Below are 15,567 nucleotides of genomic sequence, written 5' to 3' on the forward strand. Positions count from 1 at the left end.
TCAATCAAAGTGCCACTTCACTGATTCCAACCTAGTGGACAAACAATAGAGATAATTTTTTGTTGAATAAAGTCCATTAATAAACAATATGTTGCATTTTTTAAATGTTGAATTTGTGTAATGTTTTTTTCTACTGAATGTTGGTGGATCCCAAATGTAAATACATGATATTAGAAGATTATCAAGATACTATTTTCATACAAAGTCTTGGAATCTATAGAAACGTTTAATCATGTATAACATTATAAAATTACGGCTCAAGCTCAACGTTCGTCTGTGACGTATTGAACTTAATGGGTCATAGCACCAAGCTATTATAGGACAAAACCTTTATTTTTGGATTGCACACACAACTATTACTTTATGTTAGAGATATATATTACAATTGATGTTAAAGTATAAACTCATTATGTGTAATTTTGGTTAAACTCATTCATTTCTTGAAAAATACTATTTCTTGAGATACCATACTAGGGATATATATTACAATTGATGTTAAAGTACGACTAGTTTGTTTCAGAATGCAAGAGTCCACTACTAGAAACATGGGTTTTAGCGACGGAAAAATCCGTCGCTATTCCGTCGCTAAATGTTGTTTGCAATGGATCGGCGACAGATTCACTCCATAGGTAATAAAAAGGTGGCTAATTTCTCAGCGAGGGTTTTAGCGACGGATCGGGTTTTCTCTTGCGACAAAGGTAGCGACAGAATATTCGTCGCTAAATGTCACTAAATGTCACTCAATGCATTCCGTCGCTGTTCTGTCGCAAATTTCCATGAACAAATTTTTTTCCGTAGCTAATCCCTTGCAAAATTCATATACTATTTTTTTTCCATTGCTGATCTATCGCAAACTTTAGACATGAATTTTTTTCATCACTAATCCCTTGCAAAATTCATACATTAAATTTTTTTCCTTTCCGTCGCTGATCCGTCGCACACTTTAGACATGATTTTTTTTCCGTAGCTAATCCCTCGCAAAATTCATGCATTAAAATACTTTTTATTTTCTCACCACGAACTTGTAGTATCATTTTTTTATTATGATTCTAAAAGAATAAAAATACTACAATCATCAAATTATTATACTAAAGAACATCAAATAATGATACAACCAAGCATTACAATACCAAAACTATCAAAGTTTACCAAAGTGTCATTCAAGAAACATCCAAAAACGAAACTATCCACATAACAACAAACTCCCAACGGTTTAACTTCAAAATAACATTTTAGAACCAAGAAATCCAAAGTATGCAAAAGAGGTACAAACAGAAAAAAGTTTAACCTTCAAAATAACATTTTAGCTGATATCTTCATTTCATGTCCATCCAATCATCTTCGGTTCTCATTCCTATAAAACATTATTCAAAACAATCAAAAAAATCAAATACAAAAGGTTAACAAGTCATTCAAAAACATCAAATACTAATGGTTAACATCATATTACCTTTACTTTTCAATTTCCCATCATATTTTGCAAGGCTGCATACATCTTCTCCATTGCTTCATATTTTGCATCAATTTGTTGTTGTTTGGCATCTATTGCTGCAGCTTTGGCATCCATTTCCTCACGCATTTGTTGATGTTTAGCTTCCATTTCTGCAGCTTTAGCATCCATTTCGCCACGCATCTCGTTTCGTACACGTTCATAGACAACCTAAAGTACAATACCATGATAGGAAACTTTGTAAGTACAATGTCATGATAAGAAAATTTGTAAGTACAATGCCATGATAGGAAACTTTGTAAGTACAATGCCATGATAGGAAACTTTGTAAGTATAATACCATGATAGAAAATTTTGTAAGTACAATGCCATGATAGGAAACTTTGTAAGTACAATGCTATGATAGGAAATTTTTATAAAGTACAAAATTAAACGAACCTCTTGGGATGTTATTGTACTAGATGTTCCTTCCAAAAAGCTCGCTGGATCAGACACAGATCCGAATCCATATATTCTTCCTTTCTTGACTCCTCCGGAAACATCACACCATGTTTCATTATCCAAGAGGGGGTGGCAACTAGTATCATCACCAAACTTAGCCACCATAGCACTTTCATAAGCCTCCTATTATAGCAAAAAAAAAATATGAAAAAATAGTAACATGAAATAAGGAATGGAATGGTTCATTCCATCCCATTAAATTCATAATACTCAAACCTTGCATAAAGTTGATTACTACTTACAAAACACTTAATTACAACTAGGCAGAGGATCAAAAATTTAGAGATAATAATTTGTTTCTTTTCTTTTGTAAGTTGATTACTACTTACAAAAGATTTGTTTTCTGTCAATTAGTTGCTTTAACAAAGTCATTAACCCGAGTAGTAGGAAGCTTTGTTTCCTACAAAAGAATTGAAAATACCTTAACTTTAGCTGCCTTTGGTGTAATGTACTCTTGAGTAGACCGTTTAGTGTGCAACCTTGCATAAAGTTCAACTCCTGTAGGAGGGCGTTTAAGCATTGCTTGCTACAAAATCCATTATTAATACATTAAAAAACAAAACAAAAACTCAACAGTCTAAGTGGAAACTAACGTGAGATGCAAACATCTTACCATTCTTTTCTTATGTTGACGAATAGATATAGAACCCCCGGTATGTTTGGAAATAGATCCATCTTCTAATTTATTTCTGTTATTTTTCCCTGATTGTGATAAACGTTTCCATTTGGATGTGGTCAACACTTCATTGATCATTTTTTCCCAATACTCCTTTTTTATCCAATTTGGGCGATAGTCCTTTAGCAAATTTAAATCACCTTCTAGTGAGGCATTCACATTTGCAGCTTTGGCAAGTTTTAAAGATGCTTCACGTGCTCTTCGCATTACGTCAGGAAATCGTTTCTTCATACAGTCTTCCCATACCTTGCGAGCAAGAACATCAGTCTCTTAGGGCCAAACATACAAACCCTACATGTAGATCATGCATACAATTATCTTTTTCATTTTATACCAATTTTTACTTTGATAAATCATAAAAATAATAAGTACAAACCTTGAAGTGTTCCCACATTGCATCACGATGTTCTTTGTCAACCTTCTTCCATGAGGTCCATGGGCCGTCAAACATCGTCTTCAGTATACATGTGATGGCTCTGATCACTGAAATCTGATCCGTAAATCTTGCAAAAAATTAAAAATTAAAAAAATAGCATTAGTATTATCATTAACAAGTAAATTCATTTTCATAAACAATTGTAAAATTAACTTTAGTACTCCTTTTCAGAATCGACTTCAATGAACTTCCTTTTTGATGGGTTACTTGGAACTTGTTCTAAGATGTTTGATCCTCTAACTGAAGAAGAAGGTTGACTTTCTACATCATTGTATGATTGGGATGCATTTCTATCTCTAGCATCACGACCACTAATGTGACTACCACTGCGACCACCACCACTGGCTCCTCGTTGCCCCATTAGTCAAAAAATAACCCTTAAAATCAAGAATTAATAAACTATTGGTTAGAACAAGTATGTATTATAATAGAAAATTATAGAAGTAAGAGAAGGTAACATGCTATAATACACAAATAAATGGAAGTGCAATGTATATAGAAAAAGAAAACGATCATTTTAGCTAAAAAGTTATTTATAAGGTCCATTAGGCAAAATATATAGTTCCAAATACATTGTTTCATTCTACATTTTTAGTAATTACTCATCATCAGAATTATCATCACATATGTTTTCATCTTCAATATCATCTTCGGATGAATCATCCAAGTTATCATCAACTTCTTCATCCTCTTCTCTCTCAATGTTATTGTCATTAACTTCTTCTATTTCTCCTTCAATTACATGAGAAAGGGGTCCTGCCACCTCATTTGCACCGTTACTTGTAGAAGGTAAAGTCGCTTCACTTTCTTGAAAGAATTGGTCCTCTTCATCCTCATCATCATCTTCTTCAGTAACATATTGGCGTAGATCATATACACCCCTTGGTTTCGTCTTGACGACAGCCCACCAATCTTTCAAATCCTTCATTGCAGGATATGGTGCATAATACACTTGTTCTGCTTGTGACGCTAGGATAAACGGATCTTCATTTCTTAGCCTTGATTTGTATTTAATATCAACCAAATTATGCTTTCGATCTACACGTACCCCTTCAGTAGGGTTAAACCATGTACACTTGAACAATACTACGACACAACGCCCTATGCCTTGATATTCTACTTCCAAGACCTCATCCAACAACCCATAATAGTCACACTCAGTCTCATTGTAACAAGTACCTCTTACACATACACCACTATTGTGTGTGACCCGTCCATCACCATATTTTTCAGTATGAAACTTGTAACCATTGACAAAGTATCCTTTATAGGACCTAACATGTCGTAATGGTCCTCGTGCAAGGCATTTCAGATGTTGATTGATATCATTTGATTGTTGAAAAACCTACATTGATAAATTCATTTGTTAACTAATTCACAGGGGAAGACACTTTGGTAATACAAAATTTTCTCGTATCATACTCACATGATCTTTAAACCACTTAGCAAAATGTTGATCCCTAAACCTTTCAAATGCTCCATCATCCATATCAGGTTGGCTTTGGATCACATAATTTTCAAACAACCTTAAAAAATAACAAAAATTTTAGAGTTTCACGAAATCAAGGAAAAATAGATAACTTGACATACCTTAAAAAAGGTAGAACCTCAACACAATTGATCAAGATGTAATTATGAGCAATACGCATCTCATCATCTGTCAAAGGCCTGCGTTGACCACTTTTTTCGAATAATCTTCGAGATGGAACTTTGAAAATGCTTAATCGAGAGTCGACCATGGTATAACTAGGAATGTCTGGGGCAAAATTACGCGACTCACGATTCAACCGGGTTTCAATTGTAGGCAAAAAGTATTGTGAGCAAAAAGTCGATATTTCTCCAATCATGTAAGCCTCAACAATGGACCCCTCAACCTTCGCATGGTTTTTTATCTTTCTTTTCATTGATCCCAATTTCCTAAAAAGATGTTGGAAAAGACTTATTAGAAATTCCATAGGTTTTATGGTAGAATATTTTGTATGGTAAAAAATATACCTTTCATAAAGATACATCCACCTATATTGAACCGGACCACCAAGCATAGCTTCTCGAGCTAAGTGGATAACAAGATGCTCCATTGAATCAAAGAATCCAGGTGGAAATATTTTTTCCAACTTGCAAATGGTTTCAACAATAGTAGTTTGCAAGCGTTGTAAGTCATCTACGTGTAACACCCTTGAACATATTACACGAAAGAATGTACACAACTCTGTAATTGCATCCCATGTTGAGTTTGGCACCATACCTCTTAGAGAAATAGGCAACAATCTTTGAAGAAATACATGGCACTCGTGACTCTTGAATTTGTAAAAGCTATTATCATCTACATTAACGCACCCCCGCAAGTTTAAGGCGTATCCGTCCGGGAATTTAAGTTTAATCAACCATTGGCATATTTTAGCTACTTGTTCTTTGCTCAAAGCAAACGATGCTCTATTTTTCATATCCTTATTTCCCTTCTTCCATGTATGCCATTGCACTCGATTGCAATACATTTCTATATCTTTTCTTGCATTCATGTTGTCTTTGCTTTTCGGAGTGTCCATCACGGTGTTGAAAAGATTTTCAAACACATTTGTCTCAATGTGCATGGGATCAAGGTTGTGTCGTATTAACAACTTCCGCCAATATGGTAGCTCCCAAAAGATGCTCCTCTTAACCTAATTATGAGTAATCCCGAAACCAGGCAATTTTGCATTCTTTGCTCTAAAAGGTTTGCCTTCATAAACAGTTGGAATGTGTCGTACTTGCTCCCAAATCTGATCACCGGTTAATATTGGTGGGGGGCTAGATCGCTCAACCTTATTAGCCAGAAATCCTGTTTTGTCACCCCGATGTGTGTTGTTCAGGTAAAAATTTTCGATGGCAGTCAAACCAACATGGTTTACTACCATGGTGTAACCGAAACGACCCCGACTCACCCATATAATACGGACATGCTAACTTGCCATGTGTGCTCCATCCCGATAACATTGCATAAGCAGGAAAGTCACTAACTGTCCAAAGAAGTATAGCTTTCATTGTGAAATTGCATTTAGTCGAAGCGTCATAAGTGACAACACCATCTGTATATAGCATCTTTAACTCGTCAATTAGCGGCCTGAGAAACAAATCTATATTTTGACCTAGGCTCTTTTTTCCAGGAATAACTATGCTTAATTGAACATATGGTTCTTTTAAGCACATCCAAGGAGGCAAGTTATAAATTGAAAGGAAAACAGGCCAACATGAATACGGGGTTGTATTTGAGTTATTTGGACTGAACCCATCGGTGCATAGCCCAAGGCGAACATTCCATGGTTCACTTGAAAATTCTTGATGCATTGAGTCGAAATGCTTCCAAGCCTCACCATCACTTGGATGGACCATCAAACCCGGTTCCGTTTGATGTTCATAGTGCCATGTCATTTGCTTTGCCATCTTTTTTGTCAAATACAACCTTTGGAGTCTAGGAGCAATCGGCAAGTACCTCATAACCAAATAAGGCAGTTTGCCACTCTTGTACCGATCATGATCACACACTCGACACTTAGTCAAATCAGAATCTGCCCCATAGAATATCATGCAATGGTTTTTGCAAGCATGGATCTTTTTTTCTGGGAGTCTAATTATTTTCAAAAGCTTCTTCGTCTCATAGAAGTTCTCAACTAGTTTCTCACCTTTGGGTAGCATCCGCTTAATTATAGGAAGTATGTGATCATAAGCAGCCTCAGATATATTGTATTCTGACTTCCAATGCAACAACTCTGTTGCAGCTTGTAATTTTGAATAATTTTCACATCCATCCCACAAAGGTTCATCAGCATCTTCCAACATATCATAGAACCCCTTGGCATTTGGATTCGGGAGTTCCTCCATTACATCCATCAACATTTGTGTACACCCATTAACATCATCATCATCATCATCATCTTCCATCGGATCCTGCATCGGATTAGAAGATTCTTCCTCATGCTGAGATATCGTATTTCTTTCACCATGTGCCCACCAAGTTGTGTAATTAGGAGTGAAACCGTTTTGTAACAAGTGAAGCTCTACATCACCTCTTCTTTTATAATACATGTTCTTGCATTTAAAACAAGGACATCTAATATAATCCCCATCAACAGTTGCTTCAGTAGAAAAAGCAACATCCAAAAATCCTTTGACGGATGCATGATATGTTGTGCTAAGATACCCATGATCTAACCTTTTGTACTTCCAATCTCTATCACTACGTGGTGACATAATGACTAGCTACAAACAAATATATAACTATTATTTAGAAATTAGATAATGCAATCATATCCACATTACTAAAAGCATCCTTGGAAACTACAGTTATACTACATGAAATACTTATTTTTATTAAAAAGCATCACCAAAAAGATAATTATGGAAAACTAGAACTATATAGGATAAAGATGATGATAAGATATATAGGAGGCTTGATTCTTGTTTAGTTATTCCTCCACCAAAAGGAAAGAAGCCTAAAGCAATCATTAAATTTCTTGGTGGTGCTTTTATTGGAGCAGTTCCTGAAGTTACTTATAGGTGAGTTGTTAAAATTTCATTAATTTTTAATTATGGGTCACCAAAAAAAGAATTGGTTTATGTAAAACATATGATGTTTATATGCAGCTATCTTTTAGGGGTATTGGCAAATGAAGGGTATCTTATTATATCTGTGCCATATAATGTGACTTTTGATCGCTCAAAAGCTGCTACAGAAGTTTATGACAAGTTTCATTTGTGTTTGGATTCGATTTTAACATCTGGATTGCCTAATGATGACGTGTCATCAGCTCAACTTGTTGATCTTCCTCTTTATTCTGTTGGTCATAGGTGCGTGTATTTATTTTATTCTACTACCTTTTTACTGTTATATTTTGGCCAAAAAAAATTTTATTTTTATTTTTTTTATGATTATTAACTTATTATATGATAATATGAAGCAATGGAGCCCTACTCCAAGTACTCTCTGGAAGCTATTTCTCTGAGAGGATACCAAAGGTTGGTTTCAATTTTCATGCCTTCTCTATTCCTCATAAGTGATCTAGTTTAAAATGACCATTATGCCCTTTATTTAAAAAACTAATCTGTTTTCCATTTTCTTTCCAAAGGCTAATGCCATAATGCTGTCATTTCCTAATGCTGTCAGCCAAAAAATGTCATGAAGCTTAGCAATCAGTACTTTGAAAATGTTGCAATGAAGATCAATGTTAAGGTATCAACTTATCAATTACCATTATTCTTTTTCTTTTAGCAACATAATAACAATAACAATAATAGTAATGTAGTGAATTATATTATGTTATTTATAATTATAATTAGGTTGGTGGAAGAAACTCAGTCTTGGCTGCAGCTCTTGCTAATAGACTTCCCTACATCACAGAACGCCCAACAATAATTTTTGGAGCTGATGTAACTCATCCTTCACCTGGAGAGGATTCAAGCCCTTCCATTGCTGCGGTAACTTATTTTCATTTGTTTGTGTATTTAAAGAAAAATCTAATTTTGTATTTTTGTTATTGATTAATATAATATAATATAATTAATAAAGGTGGTTGCTTCAATGGATTGGCCTCAAGTGACAAAGTATAAAGCCCTAGTATCCGCACAGCCCCACAGACAAGAGATCATTGAGGATCTGTACTCAACCACGACTGATGCAAGAAGGGGAGTTATTCATACTGGCTTAATCAGAGAACTTTTAAGAGGTGTGATAAGGGGGTCTGGTAGAGGGGTGGTGAAATCAGATACTACATATGTGGGGTCAGGGTCAGGGTCAAATAATGTTGCATCAACAACTACAAGTATGGAAGTGAATAATTCATGTGCAGTGCCATTTAGGACAGATGCATCTGCTTTGGGGTCTTACACACCACCAGCAGCTACAGTGAGTGGTAGAAGACGGTTTTCAGAGGCGCCTGTACATGGACATGGACATGTACAGTCAGCAATGTCTGGTAAAGAACAACAGCAGCAGGCTCATAGTGGTTATAGGGATCAAGCTGTTGAAAGGAGGAGTTTATATGGTTCATCATCTTTTGCGGATGATGTTGGCGTTGGGGATCCAAGTAAGCGTTTGTGAATATAAATAATTGTTTCAGTAGTAGTAGTCTTCTTGTTATATTCATCTTATTAATTAATTAATTAATGCTTTAAATATGAAAAAAAAAAAGAGGAGGAGATGGATATGTCATATGTCATATGTAAAAGGACAGAGGATCTGTTTGATGATGGATAGGGATACTAGTATTATTATTGATTGTTTATTATGTATCGACTGTTTATTTATTTATTTAATATAATGGATGGGCTTGTTGTAAAAGATGGAGATTCGGGTATGAAAAGAGAGAGTCTTGTAATCCAAAAAGAAACAGCCCTAGCCCATATATACAGGGGCAGCAATGCAGTTACACAGACCCTTTTGAACTTTGTGAGGCTGTTTAGAAAAGCTCATGAAGAAAACTATAAACATGCTAAACTAGATAAGAAGAAAGCTCAGAAAGAGGTTGAAATGGAGAGGGCAAAGGGTATTAACTTAACAAAACGCAAAGCATGTTGATACCCACACACCCAGAAAGAAAGTCAAAGGGTGTTTGTTGACCAAAGGAACCTGAAAAGGGTATGGTTGTCCATGCACATACACATACACATACACCCACAGTTCCTGCATCTGTTAGTTACACTTCACAGGGGTGATGTTGAAGTTCCAGTGTTAGAAAAAGTTAGTCACTATTCTAGGAACATGTTCTTAGGTTTGTGATCATGACTTTTGATCCACCAGAGCTAACATGAAGAAATGAGATTTTAAGAGAATCAATGGGGAAACAAATTATTGTTAGAAGCATGTTGCTTGAGATGCTAATTGATCTAGTAGTGACCATTACATCAGAATAGCTTCTTGAACAATGGCATAAGATTGCCTCCTCCAAGTTTATAACTTACTTTTTTGATGAAGCAGTTCATCCTATAACTATGAGATGGGTGATGAATCTTCTCCATTCAAACAATGATTGCCTAAGAAACTGATGCTGTTGGGCTTGCTGCAGAGCATATGGATACATGTACAGAGATGACAGGAGAGCTTCAGGGTGAGGTTTTGATGAACAAAACTTATGCTACCAGGCTTATATAGGACTAAAGCAACCAATCAAGCCCTATATCAAGTTCTTATTCTAAGTATCTATTCTAATAAGATTGAAAAATTATTCAAAATTACATATTTGAGCCGATCAGTAGCAAAGAGTAAGAAATTAAACCCTAACGCAATCGATATAAGAGGAATGACGATTGAAAAAGGAAAAAAAACGGAGAAATTAAACCTAACGTAATATATTGTGCAATTGAACCAAACCTAACCTAATATATGACTAAAGCAAATAAAATCAAGAGGTTTACCTGAATCAGAAGTTAAGGAAGAATAGGCTGCGGGAATCGGAAGCTGCAATGGTCCATGGTGTCGTCATCTGTTTGAACGGAGAAGGTGAGATTAGGTTAAGCTGCAACTCGAGAGTCAAACTTACACAAACTTCGTGTTCAATTGGAGTGATAAAGCAGATTTGGGAGGGAAGGAGACTTACACAAACTTCGTGAAACTGGACTTGGATTCGTCAATTTCAGCGAGAGATCTTCAATTAAAAAAACATAGCGTGTGTATGCTCCCTCGGCGTTCTCTCGTTAAATACATACCAGATGGCAACAAGTCGACGATTTTTTTTCCCTCGTTGAACCCTTGCCAAATGCCTTCGTTTTCCACCGATTACCGAGGAATAAGGGCGCGTCGATAAAGACTTGTAAGATCCATAACTTATCCCTCGCTAAACCCTCTCTAATATGCTATATGTTGAATAAATAAAATACTTGTTTAAACCATCGCAGATCTCTCGTAATTCCCTCTCTATAAGCCAAAATTTTGCTACAGAATAGATCCCTCTCTAAATCCGTAGCTGAAAGTCCACTTTCTAGTAGTGGTTAGACCCTAGGCTTCCTGATCAAATCCTGTATGTATACCAAAAATTTCATTAAAGTGGATCAGCAGTTTTGGATATTGGCAGCTTGCCTTAAAGCCATCGATCAGTAGCAGCCTTCACTACCTACACTTTTGGCACCAATGTTTCATGACCTAGGCTTCAAAATCTATGCCTTTCAGGGCTTAAATACCTACGCCTTCAAGACCTAGACTTCAAAGGCATCTTAAGGATCTGCGCTTGGAGGCCTTCATGACCCCTAGACCCTACCATTCGTTGTGTCAACGATCATATTAGTTTATATGAGTGTACACTGCATGCTCCCTAACTCTTACTTGAGCATAACCTAAATACCTTTTAGATATATGGGTAAATACCAATTACCTTAAATGCTTGATGACATTAAGTCTCCAACATAAACCATACAAACCCTTTTAGAATAGAATATGGAAAGTAACCAAAAAAACAGACCAATCTTAATAGGTTTTGGTGTTTTGGAACAGGTTTAACCTCAAACTGAACCCTGAACTGAATACAAATTACACATTTTCAAGTTGAAAAAATTATATAGGTTTTGGTAATTTGTATTCAATGCTACTTAGCTGTTTAAAATATATTAAACTGAACTGACTTTTAAAAGCTCTTAGAATATGAGATCCGGTGTTTTCTTTTTTTTTAATTAGGAGTAAGCTATATGTAACACTGTTGGTTTGAAAGGTTCATATTGGTTTGAAAGATTCATATCAGGCGTTTGTAGTCCAACGGTTAGGATAATTGCCTTCCAAGCAATAGACCCGGGTTCGACTCCCGGCAAACGCATTTTTTAATCTTGCAAAGAAAGTGTTTGCTCGTAATCTTATCATCCCATGCATAACCCATACAAAACCGCTAGTACATAAACAAGATAAGATGATGTGTTAAGTTGGGGCTCTATAGCTGAAGTATAGGCACTGTTGAGTATATTACAGGTGGCCATGTCTTCACAGAAGAGATCTTTATTGGAAGATGGAATCGCTGCAAGAGCAACATACAATTTTTTTACGTAAAAATCTTTTATTTCATATTGGTTGGTTATATTGATATATATTTTAATTATTTAATATAAGTAAAATAATGAACTCACTTATTTGAGTTATTTCTAGGAAAATATATGATCCCCATCGTGACTGCAATTCAGAATATATGGGGGCCACAGTCGGCCAAAAATTGGTCTGGATACTCAACTTCTAGAACAGTCTGCAGTCCAGATCTTGAAGGTACACCATTCTCCAACATGCTTTCAGGATTTTCACCAAGCAAAACCTAAAACATAAAACAATTGTGTTATTTATTCATAAATCCTAAACCCTGAATGATTAATCATAGAATATAGATTAACCTTTACTAGTGGTGTAACTGATGATGATGTTGAGCCAAGATTGTAGCTTTCAAACAATCAAGAACACATTAGAGAGAGAAAGTAACAAGTGAAAATCAATTTTATTTCACCTTGAATTGAAAACAGAGAATGAACATGAACTTACACAGTAAACAACGAACATAGAACAAACAGCTAGCTACTTACAATTGAGTCCCTGATCTATTCTATATTTACAATTGAACCCCTCAGTTCCACTGATAATGTTGATATCCTCCCCTCAAGATGAACTTTGATGAATGTCATCAAGGTTCATCTTGGATAAAAGAAACTGAAACTGAGGACCACATAGACCTTTCGTGAATAGATCTGCCAATTGTTATCTTGTTGGTATGTGTTGTGGAAGAACAAATCGTTGGTATGTGTTGTGGAAGAACAAATCCGGCCTTGTATTGTTCTCTTACTAAATGACAATCTATATCCAAGTGTTTTGTCCTTTCATGGAATATTGGATTCTCTGTGATATGAATAACGGATTTGTTATCACATAACGATGCAATTGGAATCTTCAATTTTACTTTGAGATCTCGTAATATGTAACTAATCCACATTAATTTACACACTGTAGCAGCTAAGCTCCTATACTCAGCTTCACATGAAGACTTGGATACAGTTTTTTGTTTCTTTGTCTTCCAAGAGATTAATGATGATCCTATGAAGATACAATATCCTGTAAGTGATCTTCTTGTATTCGTACAGCTCGCCCAATCAGAATCGTTGTATGCAGTGATTGTCATTGGTGATGAATCTTTACTAAAAAATAGACCTTTTGATGGGCATCCTTTAAGATATTTCAGTACATAAATTGCAGCTTTCCAATGAATTTCAGTAGGACAATGTAAGAACTGACTTAGTTGTTGCACAACATAACTAATGTCTGGTCTTGTGAAATTCAAATATAACAATCTTCCAACAAGTTTATTTTTCTGGATCAATCAAAGGTTTTCCTTTATCATTACATAATTGAACATTCTTCATCACAGGAGTACTGGTTGGCTTAACTCATGTAAGACCTGCATCATCAAGAATGTCCATAACATACTTCCTTTGATTAACATATAGTCCTTTCTCTGTCTTGAGAAATTCAACACCCAAAAAATAAATGGATTGGCCTAAATCTTTAACAATGAAAGCTTCATGGAGTTTAGCTTTTACTTCTTTTATCAGCTCCTCATTTGGTCTTGTGATTAAAACATCATCAACATAAGCCACTAATGCCATAAATGTATTACCTTCTCCTTTAATGAAAAGACAATGATAATGAGAAGATTCCTTAAAGCCAAAACTCAATAATTTGTTGCAAAGCTCTATATGCCAATGTCCTCTTGCCTGTTTCAATCCATACAACGATTTGTTCAACTTACAAACTTCTCCTTGTTTAGCTTTAAAATAACCTTGTGGAGGAGTCAAATAGACTTCTTCATCTAGATAACAATGTAAAAAAGCGTTGTTAACATCCGGTTGATGTAAGAACCAATCTTTGAAGTAGATATGGATAGTAATAATCGAACGGTGACAGTTTTAGCCACGGGTGAAAAACTATCCAAATAATCAATACCATGTGCTTGATTATATCCCTTTGCCACCAATCGGACCTTAAAACGTTCTACGGTCCCATCTGACTTCAATTTGACTTTATAAACCCATTTTGAACCAATAGATTTCTTATTTTCTGGTAGGGGCATAATGGTCCAAGTCTCATTTTCATCTAAAGCCTTTAATTCTTTTTGCATCGCTTCAACCCATTGTGGATTTTCACATGCCTCTGAATAAGATGTGGGTTCTAATACTTTTAAAACTGAACAAAGAAATGTTTTATGTGTAGAATTGAGAATAGGAGATTCAATATATGGATAGGTGGGTGGAAAATGAGGTGAGTTCAAAACCTTTTTGTTTGATGAATTTGGAATTTGATTTTGACTACAATGCATCACAAAATCATTATACCAAGAAGGTCTCTTAGTAACTCTAGTACATCCTTTGATTGGAGCAATATTCTGAGGATCAACATGTGGAACATTTTGTATTGGAACATCTGGTATCGCTTCTTCTTCTATAACTTCTTCTTCTGCTACGTTATTAAATGGTGAGTTTTCTTGTTGATCAAAATGTAACACTCAGAATCCAGAAGACCCGGAAAGGAAAGAAAACCCTAAGTCAAAGGGGGTCAACTCGTCGAGTCCAAGGAAGAACTCGACGAGTCGGAGCGGGATCCATGTGCAAGGTTAAGTGACCGACTCGACGAGTCGGAGAGTGGACTTAGTGAGTCTGGTCTGGGTTAGGAAGCCCTAATTTCGGGACTTGGTACCCTATTTAAGCATCTTATTCTTTTTCCTAGGGTTCATTTACAGCCTCTCTCGTCCAGAACCCAAAACCCTAGCCACCCAACTCCATTGTTGAGCTAGTTCCTGCCTTGAGAGTGAATTGAAGCTTGGAGAAGGAGGAAGGACCTTGGTGGTGCAAGAAGAAGCTATAGATCCAGAGTTTGGGTAGCATTTCAGACTATTTAGAGGTAAAAAGCTTATACATTGACTGTTAATCATCTAGATCCCCTTTCTAGCATAGATTTGGTCACATTTGGACCATTTCCAAGGTCAATCCGAGTATTAAGCCTTTGAGGATGGATTGGACATAGATCTGGACACTCTTGAGCTTTAGAAGCTCAAAGTTGTTGGCTTTATCCAACTAAGGTCCCATTTCATGGCCTATACCTTCTTTCTAGCTTGGATTAAGAGTTTTAGCTTCATAACACCTTTGCATGCACGTAAAGTTAGCAACTTTATGTGTAATGCTAGCATAAGGAGTCCAGATCTACGAGTTTGAGGTGTTGGAATGGACTGTAATCGGCAGAATAGAGTTTTCATAAGATGGACTCGGTGAGTCAGTTCATGGACTCGACGATTCGGGTTTCAAACCCAAACCCTTTTATTTATGAGTCGAATCAGTGAGCGAGGTTAAAGAAGGACTCAGCCAGTATGTGTCCATAATGGACATGAAGATCATGGTACTCGACGAGTTCAATAAAGAACTCGGCAAGTCCAACGAAATCTCCTTAGCTTATGAAGATGGACTCGACGAGTTGTAGAAAAACTCGGCGAGTCAGTTGAAGATGGTACCGAATGTCTAGTTGAA

General features: G+C 35.9%; 2 protein-coding genes and 1 non-coding gene across 6 annotated transcripts; 1 reads left to right on the top strand and 2 right to left on the bottom strand.

Moving 5' to 3' along the window:
- Positions 1-1,115: 1,115 nt before the first annotated feature.
- Positions 1,116-10,996, bottom strand: LOC145059412 (uncharacterized). Of its 4 annotated transcripts, none has more exons than XM_079007259.1 (9): positions 10,632-10,824; positions 10,450-10,517; positions 3,225-3,440; positions 3,004-3,130; positions 2,565-2,918; positions 2,373-2,477; positions 1,889-2,074; positions 1,451-1,660; positions 1,116-1,354 (listed from the first exon to the last, which is right to left on the bottom strand). In XM_079007259.1, the coding sequence occupies exons 5-8, from the start codon at positions 2,856-2,858 to the stop codon at positions 1,460-1,462; spliced, it is 786 nt and encodes a 261-aa protein (XP_078863385.1). In that variant the 5' UTR covers positions 2,859-2,918; positions 3,004-3,130; positions 3,225-3,440; positions 10,450-10,517; positions 10,632-10,824; the 3' UTR covers positions 1,116-1,354; positions 1,451-1,459. The 4 variants fall into 4 exon arrangements, with proteins under 4 accessions (XP_078863385.1, XP_078863387.1, XP_078863386.1 ...); XM_079007261.1 differs by having other exon boundaries at positions 3,217-3,440; XM_079007260.1 differs by having other exon boundaries at positions 3,004-3,440.
- LOC145059411 (uncharacterized) lies at positions 3,579-5,788 on the bottom strand. The gene is made up of 4 exons (XM_079007257.1): positions 5,059-5,788; positions 4,654-4,980; positions 4,490-4,589; positions 3,579-4,408 (listed from the first exon to the last, which is right to left on the bottom strand). Exons 1-4 carry the CDS (start codon positions 5,652-5,654, stop codon positions 3,662-3,664), a joined length of 1,770 nt encoding a protein of 589 aa, XP_078863383.1. The 5' UTR covers positions 5,655-5,788; the 3' UTR covers positions 3,579-3,661.
- Positions 10,997-11,765: 769 nt separating the features above from the next.
- On the top strand, positions 11,766-11,837 carry TRNAG-UCC (transfer RNA glycine (anticodon UCC)). The gene has a single exon. It is a non-coding gene; the product is annotated as a tRNA-Gly (tRNA).
- The last annotated feature ends 3,730 nt before the right edge of the window (positions 11,838-15,567 follow it).

The sequence above is a fragment of the Lactuca serriola genome, chromosome 6 (assembly GCF_051521515.1).
Source record: "Lactuca serriola cultivar US96UC23 chromosome 6, Lser_US96UC23_V15, whole genome shotgun sequence".
Lineage (NCBI taxonomy): Eukaryota > Viridiplantae > Streptophyta > Magnoliopsida > Asterales > Asteraceae > Lactuca > Lactuca serriola.

Excerpts from the sequence above, each read along its gene's own strand:
- LOC145059411 (XM_079007257.1), bottom strand. The coding sequence starts at position 5,654 with ATGCACATTGAGACAAATGTGTTTGAAAATCTTTTCAACACCGTGATG. Across the intron at positions 4,981-5,058 it reads TGGATGTATCTTTATGAAAG|GAAATTGGGATCAATGAAAA; the intron begins GTATATTTTTTA and ends ACATCTTTTTAG. Across the intron at positions 4,409-4,489 it reads CTAAGTGGTTTAAAGATCAT|GTTTTTCAACAATCAAATGA; the intron begins GTGAGTATGATA and ends TTATCAATGTAG.
- LOC145059412 (XM_079007258.1), bottom strand. The coding sequence starts at position 7,290 with ATGTCACCACGTAGTGATAGAGATTGGAAGTACAAAAGGTTAGATCAT.